Source organism: Plectropomus leopardus, chromosome 24 (genome assembly GCF_026936395.1).
Source record: "Plectropomus leopardus strain MGB_pleo_1.0 chromosome 24, ASM2693639v1, whole genome shotgun sequence".
Classification (NCBI taxonomy): Eukaryota; Metazoa; Chordata; class Actinopteri; order Perciformes; family Serranidae; genus Plectropomus; species Plectropomus leopardus.
This window is the reverse complement of record NC_142199.1, coordinates 8,592,007-8,608,665: the sequence shown is the minus strand read 5'-3', so window position 1 is coordinate 8,608,665 and position 16,659 is coordinate 8,592,007. Positions and strand designations below refer to the sequence as shown.

The 16,659-nt window shown below is 37.1% G+C and overlaps 1 protein-coding gene across 6 annotated transcripts in view; it reads right to left on the bottom strand.

Annotated features, from left to right (window-relative positions):
• spega (striated muscle enriched protein kinase a) overlaps nucleotides 1-16,659 on the bottom strand; it is an 88,381-nt gene that overhangs the window by 14,633 nt on the left and 57,089 nt on the right. For all 6 annotated transcript variants that reach the window (XM_042512895.2, XM_088074294.1, XM_088074295.1 and 3 more), the window contains 24 exons: nucleotides 16,256-16,410; nucleotides 14,294-14,382; nucleotides 13,953-14,128; nucleotides 13,679-13,865; nucleotides 13,329-13,402; nucleotides 12,635-12,793; nucleotides 12,342-12,531; nucleotides 11,869-12,098; nucleotides 11,664-11,783; nucleotides 10,586-10,690; nucleotides 10,031-10,237; nucleotides 8,793-8,916; nucleotides 7,757-7,929; nucleotides 6,325-6,437; nucleotides 6,037-6,205; nucleotides 5,474-5,573; nucleotides 3,227-3,427; nucleotides 1,838-1,895; nucleotides 1,673-1,750; nucleotides 1,392-1,564; nucleotides 1,215-1,241; nucleotides 722-874; nucleotides 586-628; nucleotides 405-470 (listed from right to left, as the gene is read on the bottom strand). In XM_042512895.2, the coding sequence (XP_042368829.2) occupies nucleotides 405-470; nucleotides 586-628; nucleotides 722-874; nucleotides 1,215-1,241; nucleotides 1,392-1,564; nucleotides 1,673-1,750; nucleotides 1,838-1,895; nucleotides 3,227-3,427; nucleotides 5,474-5,573; nucleotides 6,037-6,205; nucleotides 6,325-6,437; nucleotides 7,757-7,929; nucleotides 8,793-8,916; nucleotides 10,031-10,237; nucleotides 10,586-10,690; nucleotides 11,664-11,783; nucleotides 11,869-12,098; nucleotides 12,342-12,531; nucleotides 12,635-12,793; nucleotides 13,329-13,402; nucleotides 13,679-13,865; nucleotides 13,953-14,128; nucleotides 14,294-14,382; nucleotides 16,256-16,410 (3,170 nt within the window). The remainder of the gene's footprint in view (nucleotides 1-404; nucleotides 471-585; nucleotides 629-721; nucleotides 875-1,214; nucleotides 1,242-1,391; nucleotides 1,565-1,672; nucleotides 1,751-1,837; nucleotides 1,896-3,226; nucleotides 3,428-5,473; nucleotides 5,574-6,036; nucleotides 6,206-6,324; nucleotides 6,438-7,756; nucleotides 7,930-8,792; nucleotides 8,917-10,030; nucleotides 10,238-10,585; nucleotides 10,691-11,663; nucleotides 11,784-11,868; nucleotides 12,099-12,341; nucleotides 12,532-12,634; nucleotides 12,794-13,328; nucleotides 13,403-13,678; nucleotides 13,866-13,952; nucleotides 14,129-14,293; nucleotides 14,383-16,255; nucleotides 16,411-16,659) is intronic.

Below are 16,659 nucleotides of genomic sequence, written 5' to 3'. Positions count from 1 at the left end.
ATGGGAAGAAGGTAAGCAACAAAAAATAAAATTACCCCAAAATTAGCAATTAATTAGAAAAAAGTTACCTGAGAATTAGTTAAAAAAAGATCATATAAAGTGCTTGAAAATTATAATGATTCTGTGACATAATTTTAAGATGTAATTATGATAGTTAGCTATAAATAAAGTTAAACATTTTCCTCTAGCTTTTGAAAAAATATTTTTTATATCTTCTAATTTCTTGCAGTTTGTTAACATCTCTTACCAAGTCAGTGAACTGAGTTTATTTCATTCAGGAGTTTAGTGAATGTAGGACTATTCCTAGCTACTGTATGTCTGCAAAATCTTGAAGTCAGTCTTTCATATACGCATTACATGCATATTAAATGCATGTCTACCATCTAACATCCACAGGGACTTACCTGCCATCGCCTTCTGGACAAAACTTGCTTTAGCATAGCCGTGTTGATGCTCTTGTTCGTTGGTGACTGCAAGACAAAAATAGTGAAGTCATCAGTAACCTTACTGGAGATATAAAGACAAATCCGACGACACATTTTGTAGTTTGAGGCTGGGTGATGTAGTTTCTGAATGATAACTCACCTTGAACCACGGGTGACGAAGGCACTCGATGGCACTTGGCCTCCTAGGAGAGAAAAATGAATAATGGACGCTCAAAATTTTATATCTTTATGTATACTGTTATGATAAAAGATGGAAGAGTCATCAAGATGCTTACAGTCGGTCCACCACCAAAAGTTTGATGACAAATCCCTTTGCTTCTTTGCAGAGGTCAGTAAACATGCTCTCCTCAAATGCCACATTGTAGTTGCGGATGTTTAAGGCAGTGGCTCTGTCATTCTCACCAGCAAAAGGAGACACACCGGTCAGGCTAAAATAAAAATAAAAAACACATTATTATCAACAAAAGAGAATATGTAATTACTTTGAGTGAGATTTACTAAAACTATCAAAGAAAAATAAATACAGAAAAAAATCAATGAAAGAAAACATGCAATTATTTCAATTAAGATTCATTGAAACTATAAAAAAAGAAAAACAAAACAAACATTAAGAAATCTATGTACTGAAAAAAATAAATAAAGCTAAAACAAATAAATAAAGTGTTCAAGAAAACATGTAGTTATTTCTGAGTAAGATTATTGACACTACAGCAAGTTTGAAAAAATAAAAAATAAATTAACAAATAGTAACAAATATATATATCATACCAGAGGTATGTGATGACACCAGCAGGCCTGAGGAAGAGCAGGACAGATGAATGACAAGTTTATTTTCAGGAACATCATGAAAGCACACAAAAGACAGAGATTTAATTTTGTTGCAGATAACAAGGTAATGTCTGCAGTATGTAGTCACTTCTCCACGCTGGAGAACAGGTGGCTCACCATATGTCTGTTGCCGTGGAGACGGGAGTTTGGTTAACAATCTCTGGTGCAACATATTCTGGCGTGCCGTACTTGCAGTAGTGCTCCTCAGAAGTCTCCAATTTTATGGCGTTACCAAAGTCACAAATGCGGATCTGGTCACTTGCAGGACTTGCCATTAAAATGTTTTCTGGCTGAAGGGGGGATGTACCAAAAAACAACAATATCAGGTACTTTTAGATGACTGTGACACTTTTGATTAAATAAATTTGTGCAGCACAAGAGGTGGGATGGACAGATACCTTTATGTCAAGGTGGGCAATGTTTTTTTGGTGAAGATAACGAAGACCTTCCAAAATCTGCTGAACACTAGAGCGTATCTGTAGAGAAACATAAGGGAATGAACTTAACAGTCATGTTACATAATGATAGCGCAGTGCAGTCAGCAGAAGCAGAAGCACACAAACCTCCAGCTCCTTGACTATTGTTTTTTTGGCCATTCTCTCCAGCAACTCCTCGTGACATCTTCACACAACAGTTGAGGAAAAAAAAAGAGCTGTGACTTGACTGCACAGTCCAAGTGGTAGGTGCATGAGAAATGAATTATAAATGAGCAAAAACTCCCACACATCCCATCTCTTGCTAATTCCACTCATCGGCGATGAGTCAGAGTGAGAAAAAGCTGTGCTGCGCTTCATTCATGCCTCCAGGGGACTGCAGAAGACATTAGGATTAATGCTTTGGATCTTTAGTGTCCTTGAGATGCGTTTAAGAACACTTTTGTTCAGCAATGAAGCAGATAAAATTTGAAACAGCACTGCAGGGAAGGTAGTGCCTTTTTGAATAAAGGGGATCTTTCATACTTTTTCTTATTTTCTTTCATTATACATTGTCTGGTGTTCATATTGAACAAGTTTCAAATAATGATGTACGAAAAAGTAATCCAGGCGAGCACGAATCTCAGACTTCAGACAATGATGAATACTCTAATGTTTATTTCTACTTTGGCTACAAGCTGAGATCAGATTGTGACATGATATTTCCTCATGTAGCACGCTGCTGAAAATGTTTACATTATATATCCATCTACATGTAGCCACATGCTAATATTTGTTGGTCATTTTGTTAATTTCTCCCCGATTTCAGATTATATTACTGCTGGAACATGTCAAGTTTTGTTAAGAAGTTTTAATTAGTAATTTTCAATGTGAGAAAGTGCCATTATAAGGGGTAGATAAAGTATTTGAAAGTGTTAAAGTAAAGATATCTTACCAAAAATTGACTGAAGTAGAACTTTAAGCCACCTATTAGAATATTACTTGAGTAAAAGTATCTTTTACTTAGTACTTACTAAGTACTTAAAGTATCTTTTATTGTGTCAAATAGTATTTTATGATATTGAATGTACTTAAATATTGAAAGTAAAAATAAATGCTGGTAACAAGCAGTCAACATTTTGAGAATTATTTAGACTGGGTCAACCTGAAGGCTACAAGTCAAAATACACTGGTCTTGCAATAAAGTTGCTTTAAATACAACTGTTGCTGGGGCTTCGACCTCTTGATATATTTCCTTTCTCTGTTCACCTTGGCAGCACTGGGCAATGCTGGGCCAGAAACCCTCACTACAGTAAAATGCTTAAACTCTAATGCATGGAAATGTAGTGGAGTAAAGGTAAAAGTTGACAGAAATTCAAGTAAAGTACATTTACTGCAAAAAAAATATTAATTATTGTAACAAAGTATTACTACTTTGGGTGATATTGGTTTTACAGCTAAAAATACCCTTTTCTGTTGTTGTCGACATTTTGTTTTGTCAGACAATAAAAATTGAAAAAATTGACACTGAAAGGATACAACTCTGTGATGAGCACCACCACGCTCTTCTTCTCAAAGGCATCATGGAAATAGAGAATCCTCTCGTAGTCCAGCTCAGACAGCAGGTCCATCTCTCTGAGGGCCAAGGCTTTCCTTTTTCCTCCCGCAGAAATGAACTTGGCAGCAAACTCCGCCTTTCCCTGTTTCTGGATCACCCTCTTCACATAGGAGAAGGCTCCCCTGCAATAAACAGTGTCAACATGTTGGGTTGAATACATACCAAACAAACAGTTTGTTGTTATTTGGTTCTTATTCAATTTAAACCTTTGAGACTGAGGGCAACATGACTTTTCTTCTTCTTTTAGACGCCTTTCAGAAATATTTAAACCTTTGCACCGTGAGCAAATTGGTGCTATTCCTTTTTGTTACATGTGAAAAAAGGCAATGAGCAACTTGGTAACAAATGTTCCATAAACTGCAAGACAACATGAGATTAAGAAAATTATATTTTAAAAAGCTGAAAAATGTCAAGGGAATGGGAGAATGACCATAAATACTTATTGAAAGTTATGTTACAGAATTAGTATACATTTCAATTAAAGCACCATAGTCAGAATGAATAGTCAGTTACTGAATACAAACAACATAACAATGTTTCTAGTTAGTAACGTAATCCGTTGGATGACCAAACAAAATAATGATGCATACAATGAATTACTTCAAAATCAAACACTTAAGATTTTTAACCTTGTACTAAAACTGGTTAATACTAATACTGGTTGCAGTGACAAAAATGTGAGTCCCACAAATGTTCCTTTTTCTCTTTAAACATCTCAAAACATTTTAAAAGGGGAACAAAATGCATTTTGCATCAAGCAATGGCAATCGTAGAAAAAGTTTTATAATTTCAAAAGTACCATCTTTAAGAGACGTTAAAAAACGTTATCAAATTATTCTTGACAATCTAAATTTAATCTAATAACACATTTTTAATGTGTTCTGGGTTGATTATAATTACTTATTTTTGTAATGTCATTAAGTAATCCTGAAGTAACGCCACAGTCACAGAGGAAATTACAAATTGCTGTTGAATTCTTTGAAAAGGATTTAAACAATGATACGTAGAGAATATTTTAAAAAGGGAGTTGCTTCTGTTTTTCATAATCATAGCAACTGAAGCGACCTCATTAAAGGGCACAGATCAAAACATAACCAACAGAGCATGGACGGTCATTCTCGACCTTTGTGAACAGAATGTCTGATAAAATAACATCTGCTCAAATGTCAACTCACTAGCTTTTCCAAGCTTTCAACCCACAGATGTAATAAAAAAAAGAGCTATAAAAGGGACAATATTTCAAAGACATGGACAGAGAATCCTCAGACTTATCTTGAGGAGTCAACAGAATTCCCTTTTAGAAGATTAAACTAATGATATTTTTACCCTTTTCCTCTAATTAACTGAGGTCTTCTTTGTAGCTCTACGGGAGAATACACAGACAAAAAGGCCATTGTTTAACCCTTTGAAACCTGAGCAAACTGGCTTGACTTCTTTTCAAAAACATTGGAAGAAATTACCCACATATTAGCAAGAAATGAATAAAAGAAATTCAAGAAAATTAGATGAAAAATGGCAAAAAAGTAAATGAACTTAAAAAAAGCCTAAAAACATAACTATTAGTCTCTAGAATAATCTTAAATACATAATTATGGCAATTATAAATATAATTTTCTGGACATTCTTCTCTAGCTTTTAAAAAAATATTCTGTCATATAATTTTATTTTTTCAATATAATTTTCTAAATTTTTGGCAAGGTGCTTATTGCCTTTTACCCCATATTTTGTAAAGAACAGACCAATTGGCGATGGGTTCAAAGGTTTGAATACTTATGAAAGGGGTCTGAATGCAGCTCAAGAAAAGTGATGTCAATCCAGGTTTCAAACAGTTAATTAACTTTCTTTTTTTCTGTGGCGTTTGGTAAAAGAAATCTGAATTTCATGTGAGCTTGCTGCTCTGTTTAATAACCAGAACACATCGTCCGTTCCCATTGTTCTGCAAGTCAATGCCCGTCTCCACCAAGTCAGACCAAAACAAATCATCTGACAGCTAATGTATTCCCTCCTCTCAGGCCGGTGACTCATCTCCCGCTCTTGTCTACTGTTGTTCAGCAGGTGCGCCTCGCCACCCTCCCACTGCCCGACCCTCAGTGCTCAAACAGCCATTAACGCCATGTACTCGTTGTGTGTGAAGGGATGCGAAACGGTGTGCGGTCAGTCGCTCTCACCTCCCTATCTCTTTGTGGATATCATAGTAATCCGTCAAACGCCTCATCTTCCTCAGGATGGTTCCTTCATCCTCCATTGGCTCTGCTGCTTCTTTTCGCTCTGCAGGGATCATATGCATATTTATTGTGTGTGTGTGTGTGTGTGTGTGTGTGTGTGTGTGTGTGTGCGTGTGTGTGTGTGTGTTTGGCTGTACATGTGAGCCAGGATAGTGACAGATGGTTTCATATTGTAGTCTCTAAACACCTGGTGGTCCCACCCATATGGTGTCGATTTAAAGGTGCAGTTTTAAGCAACAACTACATTGGTGCATACTGCATCAGAAAATTGTTACATTTTTAAATACATGGTAAAGATCAACACCACATAGAGAAAAAGCTTATCAGTACTTAATTTGTTAGCAGATTTTACATTTCTCACTATAATTGCCATTTTAATGATGATACAGATTGAGAATTTATCATGAAAAGATGCTACCTCATCATATCTTTCTTAATTTTGATTTTCACAGAATTATGCTGCTTTTTATTAGCATGAATCTGTCTGTGCAGACTGTGTTGCAGACCTGTGTGAACTGTCAGTTCAGCTTTGCAGGAGTTGGAGCCGGCCAGGTTCTTGGCAGTGCAGGTGTACACTCCAGAGTGTTCGGGCCGGGCGTTGAGGACAACGAGGGAATACTCAGGGTCATCATACACAAATGTGAAGTGGCTGCTCTCAGATAGAAGCACATCATCCTGCAACAGACCAATAAACTATTAATGTGGCTTCAAATTATACTAATAATTTCAATTTTACATTTTCACTGACTCCAGAAAAGGAAACATCTAATATCAAATTGTTGGGCTTTTTTTACCTTATACCACAGAATGTCTGGGTCTGGTTTCCCTTCGACCACAACAGCGAGACGGGACGTCTCCCCAATGTGCACATCCACATCCTCCATGATGGTTTCAAACTTAGGAGGCACTACAAAGAAAAATATGTTAAAAAAGAGAAACAAAAATATATGAAATTCCCTCTAAACCATTAAACATTGAAGGTGATCACACATTTAAATGTACAATATTAACTTTACTGCCACTAAGAATCTCAATCAAAACAATAACAAAAGATAGAGAAATGCTGTCATTGCAGTCAGTTACAATCCCTTCAGTGTTCATCAGTCAGGAGGTTTGTACAGGGAGCCGAATCATCCTCATCTCCAAAACAAAGAACAGATGATTTAAACCTGTATAAAAACTGAATAAAGCAGCTTCATGTTACAAATCAGTGTTTGTCCTACAAGTTTTGCAGAGAGGCTGCTGGCCGGGCACCTGCTAATGTGTTCCTTCTTTTTCTCTGATAACTTCAGATCTAGACGTTTGGGAGGTTTTTACTAGGAGCCGAATTGTCCGCAGAGGTCTCTTCCTCTCAATAAAAAATGGACCTGGTGTTTTAAATCATTGTAAGCACTGACTAAATCAGTTTGACTTTAAAAATATGTGTTTTTCCAATGCTCTCTGGTACGGCTGGAGCAGAGCTGCAGCTTGTGTTTGCAAAGCTTCTCTCTCTGATGACTTAAAATCCAAATGCTTGTTGAATAACCAAGATCTAAAAAGCACAGCAAAGAAATGTGACTTAAAACTGGATAAAAAGTCAATTTCTGACAGCTTCTGGCAGACTGCACAAAAGGGATATGACGACACCGACAGGCAATGGCAACCAAATGACACAAAGCATGTCTTTGATTAAAATTACACATTTCTCAGGGCTGAACATTCTTGGGATAATGTAAGTACACAACTCAACAAAAAATCTATCGTGTCTCTTTTTTTTGACATTTAATACCAAAAAGGTTCATAATATATATGAATTATGGTTGACTAAAACATTATGGACTCAGGAGATTAATTACTTGCTGTCCTTACGCAGTTTAAAATAACTTCCCACATATGCTGTATTTATAAATTCTCAGTTTTTGGTCACATTAGTCTGTCTCAACAGATAAACCCCTCCCCCAAGGCTGCTGATGTTTATATATTTTAAATACTTTAATCCCAAGAATAAAGAGGCACAAGAAAGGAGGTCTTCATTTCACAGTCTTCAATTTAAAACACTAAAGTCACTTTCAGAGGAGCTATACTAAATTCATGATCCTTTACTTCAAAAATAACTAAAGCTCATATTAAATTACACACAGCATTCCCTTGTTGGCATATCCCGCTGCCAGGAGGAAGTAGTAAGTTCTTTGGATTCAACAGAAATGCTAAATTTATCATGAGATGTTCTGCCTGAACTCATCTGACCTGCCATTGCCAGCTGAGGCGTGCAGAGGTCACTGCCAAACTGGTTGCTGGCCGTGACCACCAGCTGACCGACGTCTGAGCTCCTGACTCGCTGAAGCTTCAGGGTGTGTTGATCGTCATCTGGCATGCTCATCTCACACATCCCCAGTCTGTTGGTCAGCACCACCCCCCTCCTAGTGAAGACAGAGGCAATATATGACGATCAGAGCGATTCAGACCCTTTTCCCCAAAGTGTGCTTGTTTTGGAGACAGGGGACGGAGAAACTGCAGAGCCCCCGCAGAGAACTGTGCTTGAATGTTCTGTGCTAAATTAAATCAAAGCAATGTGAACCACAGCACAGCGGTGCTTCTCTGTCCTGCTCCTCTGGATCTACACTCCAGCTATTTTAATTTTAATTTTAATCTGTAGAAGTTAGGATAATCCTGTTCCGTGTTCTCTCGCAATTTATAAAACAGTCCCTGATGAGAAAAGAAATGGGATGAAAACCAGCATGTGCTCCGGCTCCACGGAGATTTCCTCTGTTGCACATGTCAAGTAATCAGACACTGTACCACTAATTAAAAAATGATAAAAAAAAAAAACCTCAATAATTAAGCACTGCCTTCACTGCAACTCTAAAGCCAAGAAAAAAGCAATAAACTGGAGAAGATTTTTGGGAACAAGTAAAAATATCTCATCTAAAAGAACTAGTGGAGGGACTGGCCGGACTTAAAACAACCACACCTGTCTAGATAAAAGATTTAAGAGGTATTTTCTCAATATGAAGAAACATTTTTGCAAATGCTAGAACAATTGTCTTACAATTAGGATATATGTTTGGAGATTGTATCTTAAAAGCAGTACAGCTACACTACACAAAAATGCTGCAAAAGGACAAAACAGCTGAAAATTGTCCCCCAAAACAAGCATAGACTTCAGTTTTTGCAATGTGTTTGCATTCTTCCTATTTTTGCCACAAAAAAACAACCTATTATTACACTATCCTTTACAAACAAGCTGTAATGTGCCACTACAGACAGACAGAGAGGAGCTAACCTTTTCCAGGCGACAACTGCATGCACGTGGTTCAGCGTGATGGTGATGCTCGCAGGTTGGTTCTCAACCACATAAACAATGTCAGGTTTGTCCAAAAAGACTGGTGCTTTCCTCAAATAGGGTCCTGCAAGGGCAAAAGATTTTAAAGATATCATATCAACTAACTATTATCTACTATTAGGATGAGTTTAGTATTTTCTAACACAGACCCTATTTTCCTATATTTTTGTGATGAATGGAAACAACAATTTTTGAAACTGGTCTAGTTTTATTGAAGTGGCTGCAATATATCAGCTGATCAATAGACGTCATTTAAACATCATCTCCAAGCTTTAGCCCCATTATGGACCAGGATTTATCTGCTCCCATTAAACCATATTTTAAAATAATAATTAAATACATTCAAAATACATAAAAACCTGTGAATAATTAACAAAAATACTGCAAACCCCAATGTTTACATTATAAATATATATTTTTTTGTCATATACAGAGATGCTGTTTATTCTTTCAAGACTACAACTAGACATATATAAAACTTTCACCAAAAATCTATACATCTAAAGACAAATAGCCGTATGATAGACATTTATTAAATATCTTTTCAATGTTGAATTGCTCAGTCGGTAACCATTCTGGGCTCACAGGCTCAGATTGTTACTCTAAGTGTCTGCCAATTTAAGGAAAGGATCCTGACAGACACAGACCTTTTTTTTAAAAAAAAAGAGTAAGATCTTTTTTCCATATTTTCACATCTAACTGGGTAACTTATGGGTTAATTTTAACCAGAGTTGGTGATTGTTGGAGCAGTGGAAAGACGAACCAAGATGGCTTTTGTGAGCTCTATTTTGCATTAGTCTACTTAAAAAGAATTGCATTTTACAATGATAAAATGACTTTTTATTTCAAATGGAGTTTGGTGGGTTGGTGATAGCAATTTTGTCACTATTTCTGGTAAACAAAAAGGATTTTAGTCATTCACAAAAAGGTCTATCTCTGTATAAATCCTTTCCATAATGTTGTTGACACTTACAAAAACAATCTGAGACTGATGGTGCTCAATTGCCCTAAGTGGTGAAATTTCATCCTGTTTCACTGCTGCCGGCTGCAGCCATCTTGTTCAATTTTGGGCCAAATTGTTGTTGCAATTTGTCATTTAGACACAAAAACATGAGAAAATACGGTCCAGGTTGAAAAATACCACAATAATACTTTAAAGCCTCTCTCAGCTTTGTCACCTCTATCCAGCAGCTGAACCAGGTCAGTCGAGGGTGATGGTTTGCTTAACGTCTTCCCGGTGGACGTCAGGATTCTGAAAGCGTAGCGGACTCCTTTGGACAGGGAGGTGACGGTGTAATTGGTCTCTCTCAGATTAGACGCCACCACAGACCACTGGATAGAGCCCAGAGGCTGCTGCTGGACCACATATAGCAAGGAGCTGGCATCTGTGCACACACACACACACACATACAGTATGATGTTCAGTCACTTAATCTGGAGGACAATAAAACACATAGTGAGGTGCTTAAGATGCAGAGAGAAAAGGATTTTGTTTTGTTTTCAAATCTGTGCTGATGGCACATGAAATCCAAAGGGGCTTAAAAACATCTCAGAATGAAAAGGAAGCAAACAAACATCCAGGACATGCATGCTATAAATAGTTTTGCCTACCAGTGTTTTATGGAAATTTTATTTCAACGTTTTTTTTTTCGTGTTAGAGCCTTTTCAAGATTGCAACAAACAACATAAAAACAATTAGGACACCACATAAAATAGAAACCTAATGAGTGTACCAAATGAGGGGTCGAGCCTTTTTGGTCTCTTCCAGCTGAGGGTTATAGTTTTCCCTGTGATGGCCTCTATCACTGGAGGACCATCAGGGGGGTCAGGGACAATATCTGTTTCAAATAAATACACAAATATATAAACATCATATGGGAAATATTACATTCTCTCAATAAAAGCATCAAACATTAAAGGAATACTTCACCTCCCAAATTAACATTTGTATATCAATCACTCACTCCCTGTTTCATTTAATTCCTGAAAAGAAAATAGTTTTTCTTGCATGCCTCCACAGTAAATGAAAAAATCAAAAACTGTCATATGGTTCAAAGTTTAACAACAGCAAAGCTATGTCATAACAGTATAATGCAAGTCTCCTTTATCCAGTTGTATGCTCCGTTCAATCCAGACAGACAGCTCTTTCTCTTCAAATGAGTCTCCCCTTTAGAGATATGGCCACTTTATGATCGTCCCATACAGTTTTTTTTACTGTCATGTGATTCCTAATGGAGACTTGCTTTACCCTGTTAGTGTGTTTTGTTATGCAAAATAATGGAATTGAAAACATGTGAGTAAAAATACACATATAATTGCGTTTAACTATAGAAATTCTACAACTAATCCCATTTTAAAATATGAATGTTCGACAGCCCTAAAAATAACACAAACAAGATACCGATAGAGGCAGTGGCAGACCTGCAGCTCCTGTGCTCAGCGAGGCAAAATGACTGTTTTGGTAAATGGAGTCAGGCTTTGAAGAGAGCATAGACAAGATTCACTGTTTTCCTGTTAGAAAGGGCTGTCTGTTTTCAGAAGTAAGACTGGAAATGATAAATGGCTTGGATTGTGCTGCATAAGCTGGGCAAGAGTTTGCATGTTTTGATATAGTTTTGCTGTTGTTAAACTTGGACCCCTACAACTTCAATTTATCAAGAATTTCCTCTGTTCCCTGAATCGTTGTTCACTGTGGAGACATGCGAGAAAACAAAACTTCTTCCACAAATCCCATGTAAAACAGCATGAGTAACTGATAAACTTTTTTTTCTTTTTTTTTGGGGGGGTATTCCTTTAAGCCATCACCTTTACCTGTGATGTATAGATGTGCATAGCAGGCTGCTTTGCCCAACTTATTGGAGATGACGGCCTTGTAGACGCCCCCATGAGCGTGACAAGCGCTCCGAATGACCATACTGTGGACATCCCTGTCTGAAGAGCAGACACACAACTTTCTCATTCACCATTGTATCCGGAAAAAGGCTAACTTTTGGTTGTTTTTTGGCTCTTTGCTTACACTGGGTCATTTTGCGTTCTTCGCTGCTCTCGATGCGTTTGCCATTGTGATACCAGGCGATGGTTGGGTAAGGCAAACCTGTAACTTTGCATTTCAGCAGCGCCTCTTTGCCTTCGATCACCTCCACGTCCGCCAGAGGCTTGACAAAATCCGGCATGGTCCTCTTCTCCACCTCACTCTCCAGCACTTCAGGCTCCTCCGGGATGGATGGCATCTTCTCCAGTTTGGCCCTGGAGGAAAAAAGAAAGATTGATTTAAGGAAGATGAGAACATTAACAGAAAGATTGACAGGTTTATTTAACTTCTGTCATGCGTCTTCACTCCTTTAGAAAGATTTCCTTCCTCTTGAAGCATTTTCTTTGCCCTTGAAAACAAAACTTGACTTTTTTCTGACAGCTTGGTTTTATTTTCAAAGCCTGTAAAATGACACAATGACTCACAGAGATGTTTTCCATATGAATTACTTCTCTTACATGTGAGACGTGATGGCAGCTCGAGGTTCTTGCATATACAGCTCAGCAGTGCATTCAGACTTTCCATGAATGTTTTGAGCGACTGCTGTGTAGAAGCCTTCTGTGACGCCACTAACGTGGGTGATGACAAGTGAGTGACGACCCCCCTCTTGAAGGATGCAAACATTATCGCTCTCCTCCACTCTTGTCTCTGAAAGAACATCAAATTCAGATAAGGCATTTACTCTGAAGAGCTCGAGCTGTTAGTTATCTAGAAAACCACAAATGTCAGAAAAGACAGTAGAGATTCTCACCAAAATGCATCCATGTGACTCGGGGAGCGGGTGAGCCGCTCACCTTACAGTCAAAGCGAGCAGTGCGACCTTCGATGACCTCCAGGATGTCCAGTTTACGTGTGAACAGAGGCTCTCTGGTTGGGGTGACCTTCAGGTTTGCGCTTGAGGTCAACTCGTCTGTAAATACAATGATGAATGAATTCCTTAGCAACACGTTTTTCTGAGGCTGTTTTGCGTATCACTGTTGTGTCATTTACTTTTCATTACTCCTTTTTCTTTTAGCTTCAGTGTCATTCAAACATGTTTTGTCTCAAGTCTAATGGAGTCAGATTGATGCTTTTTTTCATAAAAAGAATAATGTTTAATTATTAACAGCATTTTTTTCAAACAATAAATAATAAAATTAATAAATAATACATTTAAAACAATAAATAATAAAAAGTATATTAAATACATATTTTCTTATATAAAAACAAAGAAAGAAAAAATAAATGAGTATTAATATCTATCTATCTATCTATCTATCTATCTATCTATCTATCTATCTATCTATCTATCTATCAACTATAAAGTTTATATAAAAAGTAAGTAAGTAAAATTAAAAAATAAAGAAGAAAAAATGAACAAATAATAAAAATACATATTAAAGAAAAGTTTATATATTTATAAAAAATTATATAAAGACAGAAATAAAAAAGTGTTTATGATTTACCTTTGGCAGTGCTCAGCTTGCAAGTGTATGTTCCACTATCATCCTCGTGGACTGAATTTAGCAGCAGGCGACACCTATAAGATAAAAAAAAACAACCTTTTAAAAAATCCAACAAAACAAAAACAAACCTCATAGTAAGTAACCATGGGAAAAACTGACAGATAATCAGATTAAATTAGTTTCAAAGCAAGTTCGAACGATGGAGTTTGGAGGTCCAGGTTTATTAGATCAAAGGATTTCAGTTACCAACCACGTCCCAATTTTCTAAGCCTTTATTTACACTTTAATTATTTAACAAAACTAATTACATAAAGAAGAAAATAGACATTTTCTAACAAAAATGAACCCACCTTTTGCCATCAAAGTACATTTTGCAGTTGAGCAATGCGGGCTGGATCAGCTTCCCATTGGAAAGCCAGTCTACATCGATGTCTGGAGGTCCTATAATGAAACACTCAAACATGGCTGACTCTCCAGCCCTCACCGCCACATCTTTCAAATCCCTGGTGATTTTCAGTGCTGTTTGTGCTGCAGATGCTGATAAAAAAAACAGCAGCCAAGAAATATTACAAAATATCTGTTGCAAAATGATTAAATTAGACAGATTAGATTTTCATAACTAACCTTTAACGTCCACTCTGCACTCGGCCTGCTTTTGGCCGTGCTCGTTCATGATCTTGCAGACGTAAAGCCCCGCATCTGACCTCTGAGTCGAGCTGATTCTCATTTCACAGGTGCCGTCGTCTGTCTCTCGCACAGCGAAGCGGCCCGCTGACTTCAACGTGACTTTGTCCTTCAACCTGGGTCAATATAAAAAGGCTGTCACACTCGTTTACACTCAGGTGCTTAATCGAGGGCCGCGTGTTTGTGACAGGGGAGCGGTGAGTGACCTTGTATGAGATAATAGCTTGAGGTGTCTGCGAAGATGTTTGTCTGCAAAAAAACTTTCAGTAAAGATATCTTACCAGTAAACCATGGGTTTGGGCTGCCCTGCAACCTTCGCTGAGATGAGGATGTCTTGACCCTCAGTTACCCCCTGGTCACATGGTGCCACCTTTAAAGGATAGTTGAAGGCCATTGAGAGGGTATCAGACACTTAAATGTATTGCTTTTTAAGATAATTTCAAGACAATTTTTAATCAAATTTAAGACTAATTTTTGGAGGTTTTTTTAAAGATCAGAAATGTGGATTTTCCTGCAGAAGAGCTAAACTTATTTTGACCAAAAGAAATTAAAAGATGAATAAATGCCAAAGTGGATACAATGTTTCTGTCAATTAAGACCTCACAAATTCAAATTATTTTTAAGTCCTAATATATCTGAAATTAAATTGAAGACATTTTAAGTTTTTAGGGACCTGTAGACTTCCTGTTTAATGTTTGAGAGTGTTCCCTTTCAGTCTAGAAGCCAAAATTTGATTCAAAATGTTGAAATAAAAAGTCGATTAATCGATTAGTCAATCAACAGAAAATATATCTGCTACTGTTTTGATCATCAGATAATCATTTGAGTCTCTTTTTAAGCAAATATGTCAACTTTGCTGGTACCAGTTTCTGAAATGTGAATAGCTTCGGCTTTTTCTCTGTTAATTATAATAGAAGATTTAAGATATATTCTGGTTTTGGATTGTTGGTTGGACAAAATAAACACATTTACTATGTCACCTTAAGCTATGGGAAATATGGTATTTTTTTTTTTTGGTTATAACGAAAATAACCAACTAAAATGTCTAACTGTTAGCTGCAGCCCTAATTTAATAATAAAACAACTTCAAACATCTAAAGTTACCATACAAATACTAAGAAAAACAAACTTTCCAGTCACTCACTCAAACTGGATTCAAAACGGTCCTTCAAGTCACATCATATCATGACAGCGCCCAATATGGCGTCATTTACCAACCCCCTCCTCCTCCTTTTAAGACAACAGTGTGAGGAAGTCACTTCCATGCATCCCATTAAGTGTCTATGTAGGCAGCCGTGCAATATATTCTGGTCGCGCTGGGTCAAATTTTGGGAGACTGAACTTCCATTACTCATTTGTATGACATTTAATCTAGGCTATGTCAGCAAATCAGGGGTATCCGGCATGACTGAGCACCTCTAGTAACTCTAGAAAAATGGAAATTAACTGCTGTCACTATAAAGTGAAGACAGTTTCAGCACCTGCATGGCTTATTTCTTGCCTAAAATGTTTTCAGACACACATATTGCTGAACGTTTTTTATAATATAACAGAAAGTTTCCCAAACAAGCTGCCGTGTTGGTCCGGTTTGAAATCCAAGAAGCACACAGCCCTGAAGCTGATTGGCAAGTGTCCAATGCTGGGAGGCAGCAACAGAGGACAAAAAAAAACTTGCCTGTTAATAATTTAATAAAGAAATGTATAAATAAATACAGGTAAATTTGCATTGATAAACATATTGATAATAGGGGTTAAATAAATACAGAAATAAATCAATACAATTAAACCAGATATAAATAAATAAATATTTGTGAAATTCTTTACCTATGTGATGAGTTTGTTCCTAACCATTGCATTAACTTCTTAATTTTTTGCATTTATTCATTAATTCTGTCTTTATTTCAGCATCTTTTTAGTCTTTTCATTATTTATTTCCATATTTCCTTATTTTAATACTTATTTTTTTCTATACATATCTATACATGTATTTATTTCTATATTTATTTTAATATTGGTATTAATGTCTTTTTTTTTTTTTTACTTCATAGGCAAAAAACTTCCTTGTGCGCATGTTGCATTACATATTTCCATGGTGCAGGGTGAAAGGATCCATCTCCAGTCACTATCTATAGCCTGTGGCTTACTGTTTTGGGTAAGTATTTCGAAAACTTGCACAAATTTTGGGGCAAATGTATGCATCTAAATTTATACAAATTCAGACTTTGCTTCTGAGACTGTCCTACCTCAAATGAGGGAGGCTCTTTGAAGTGGACTCTTTTACTCGGAGTAGTTGAGTCCCCGAGCTCCATCGCCTCCTCCTGAGGGCTCAGATACTCCTCGTCTGCCTCAGACGGACTGTTGGCTCCGGCTAGCTCCCCACATTGCATGTGGGTTGGCTCTGGAAGAAAAGCAGAGTGACACTGGACATAAGTATAGTCAACTTCCAAGCAGACATCAGCTCCATCTAATTCACCTTTACTCGGGTTCATGTAAAAAGTCTGATTTGCACGCCTCTTAGTTTCTGTAATTAAGTGCAAATCTCTTTGAAATATGGTGAACATGGCACCGGGGCGGCTCGTTAAACCTTTAGATAGGAACAATCTGTCAGGCCTCTCATGTTTACAGTCTTTGCTTGCTTTTCTGGAGA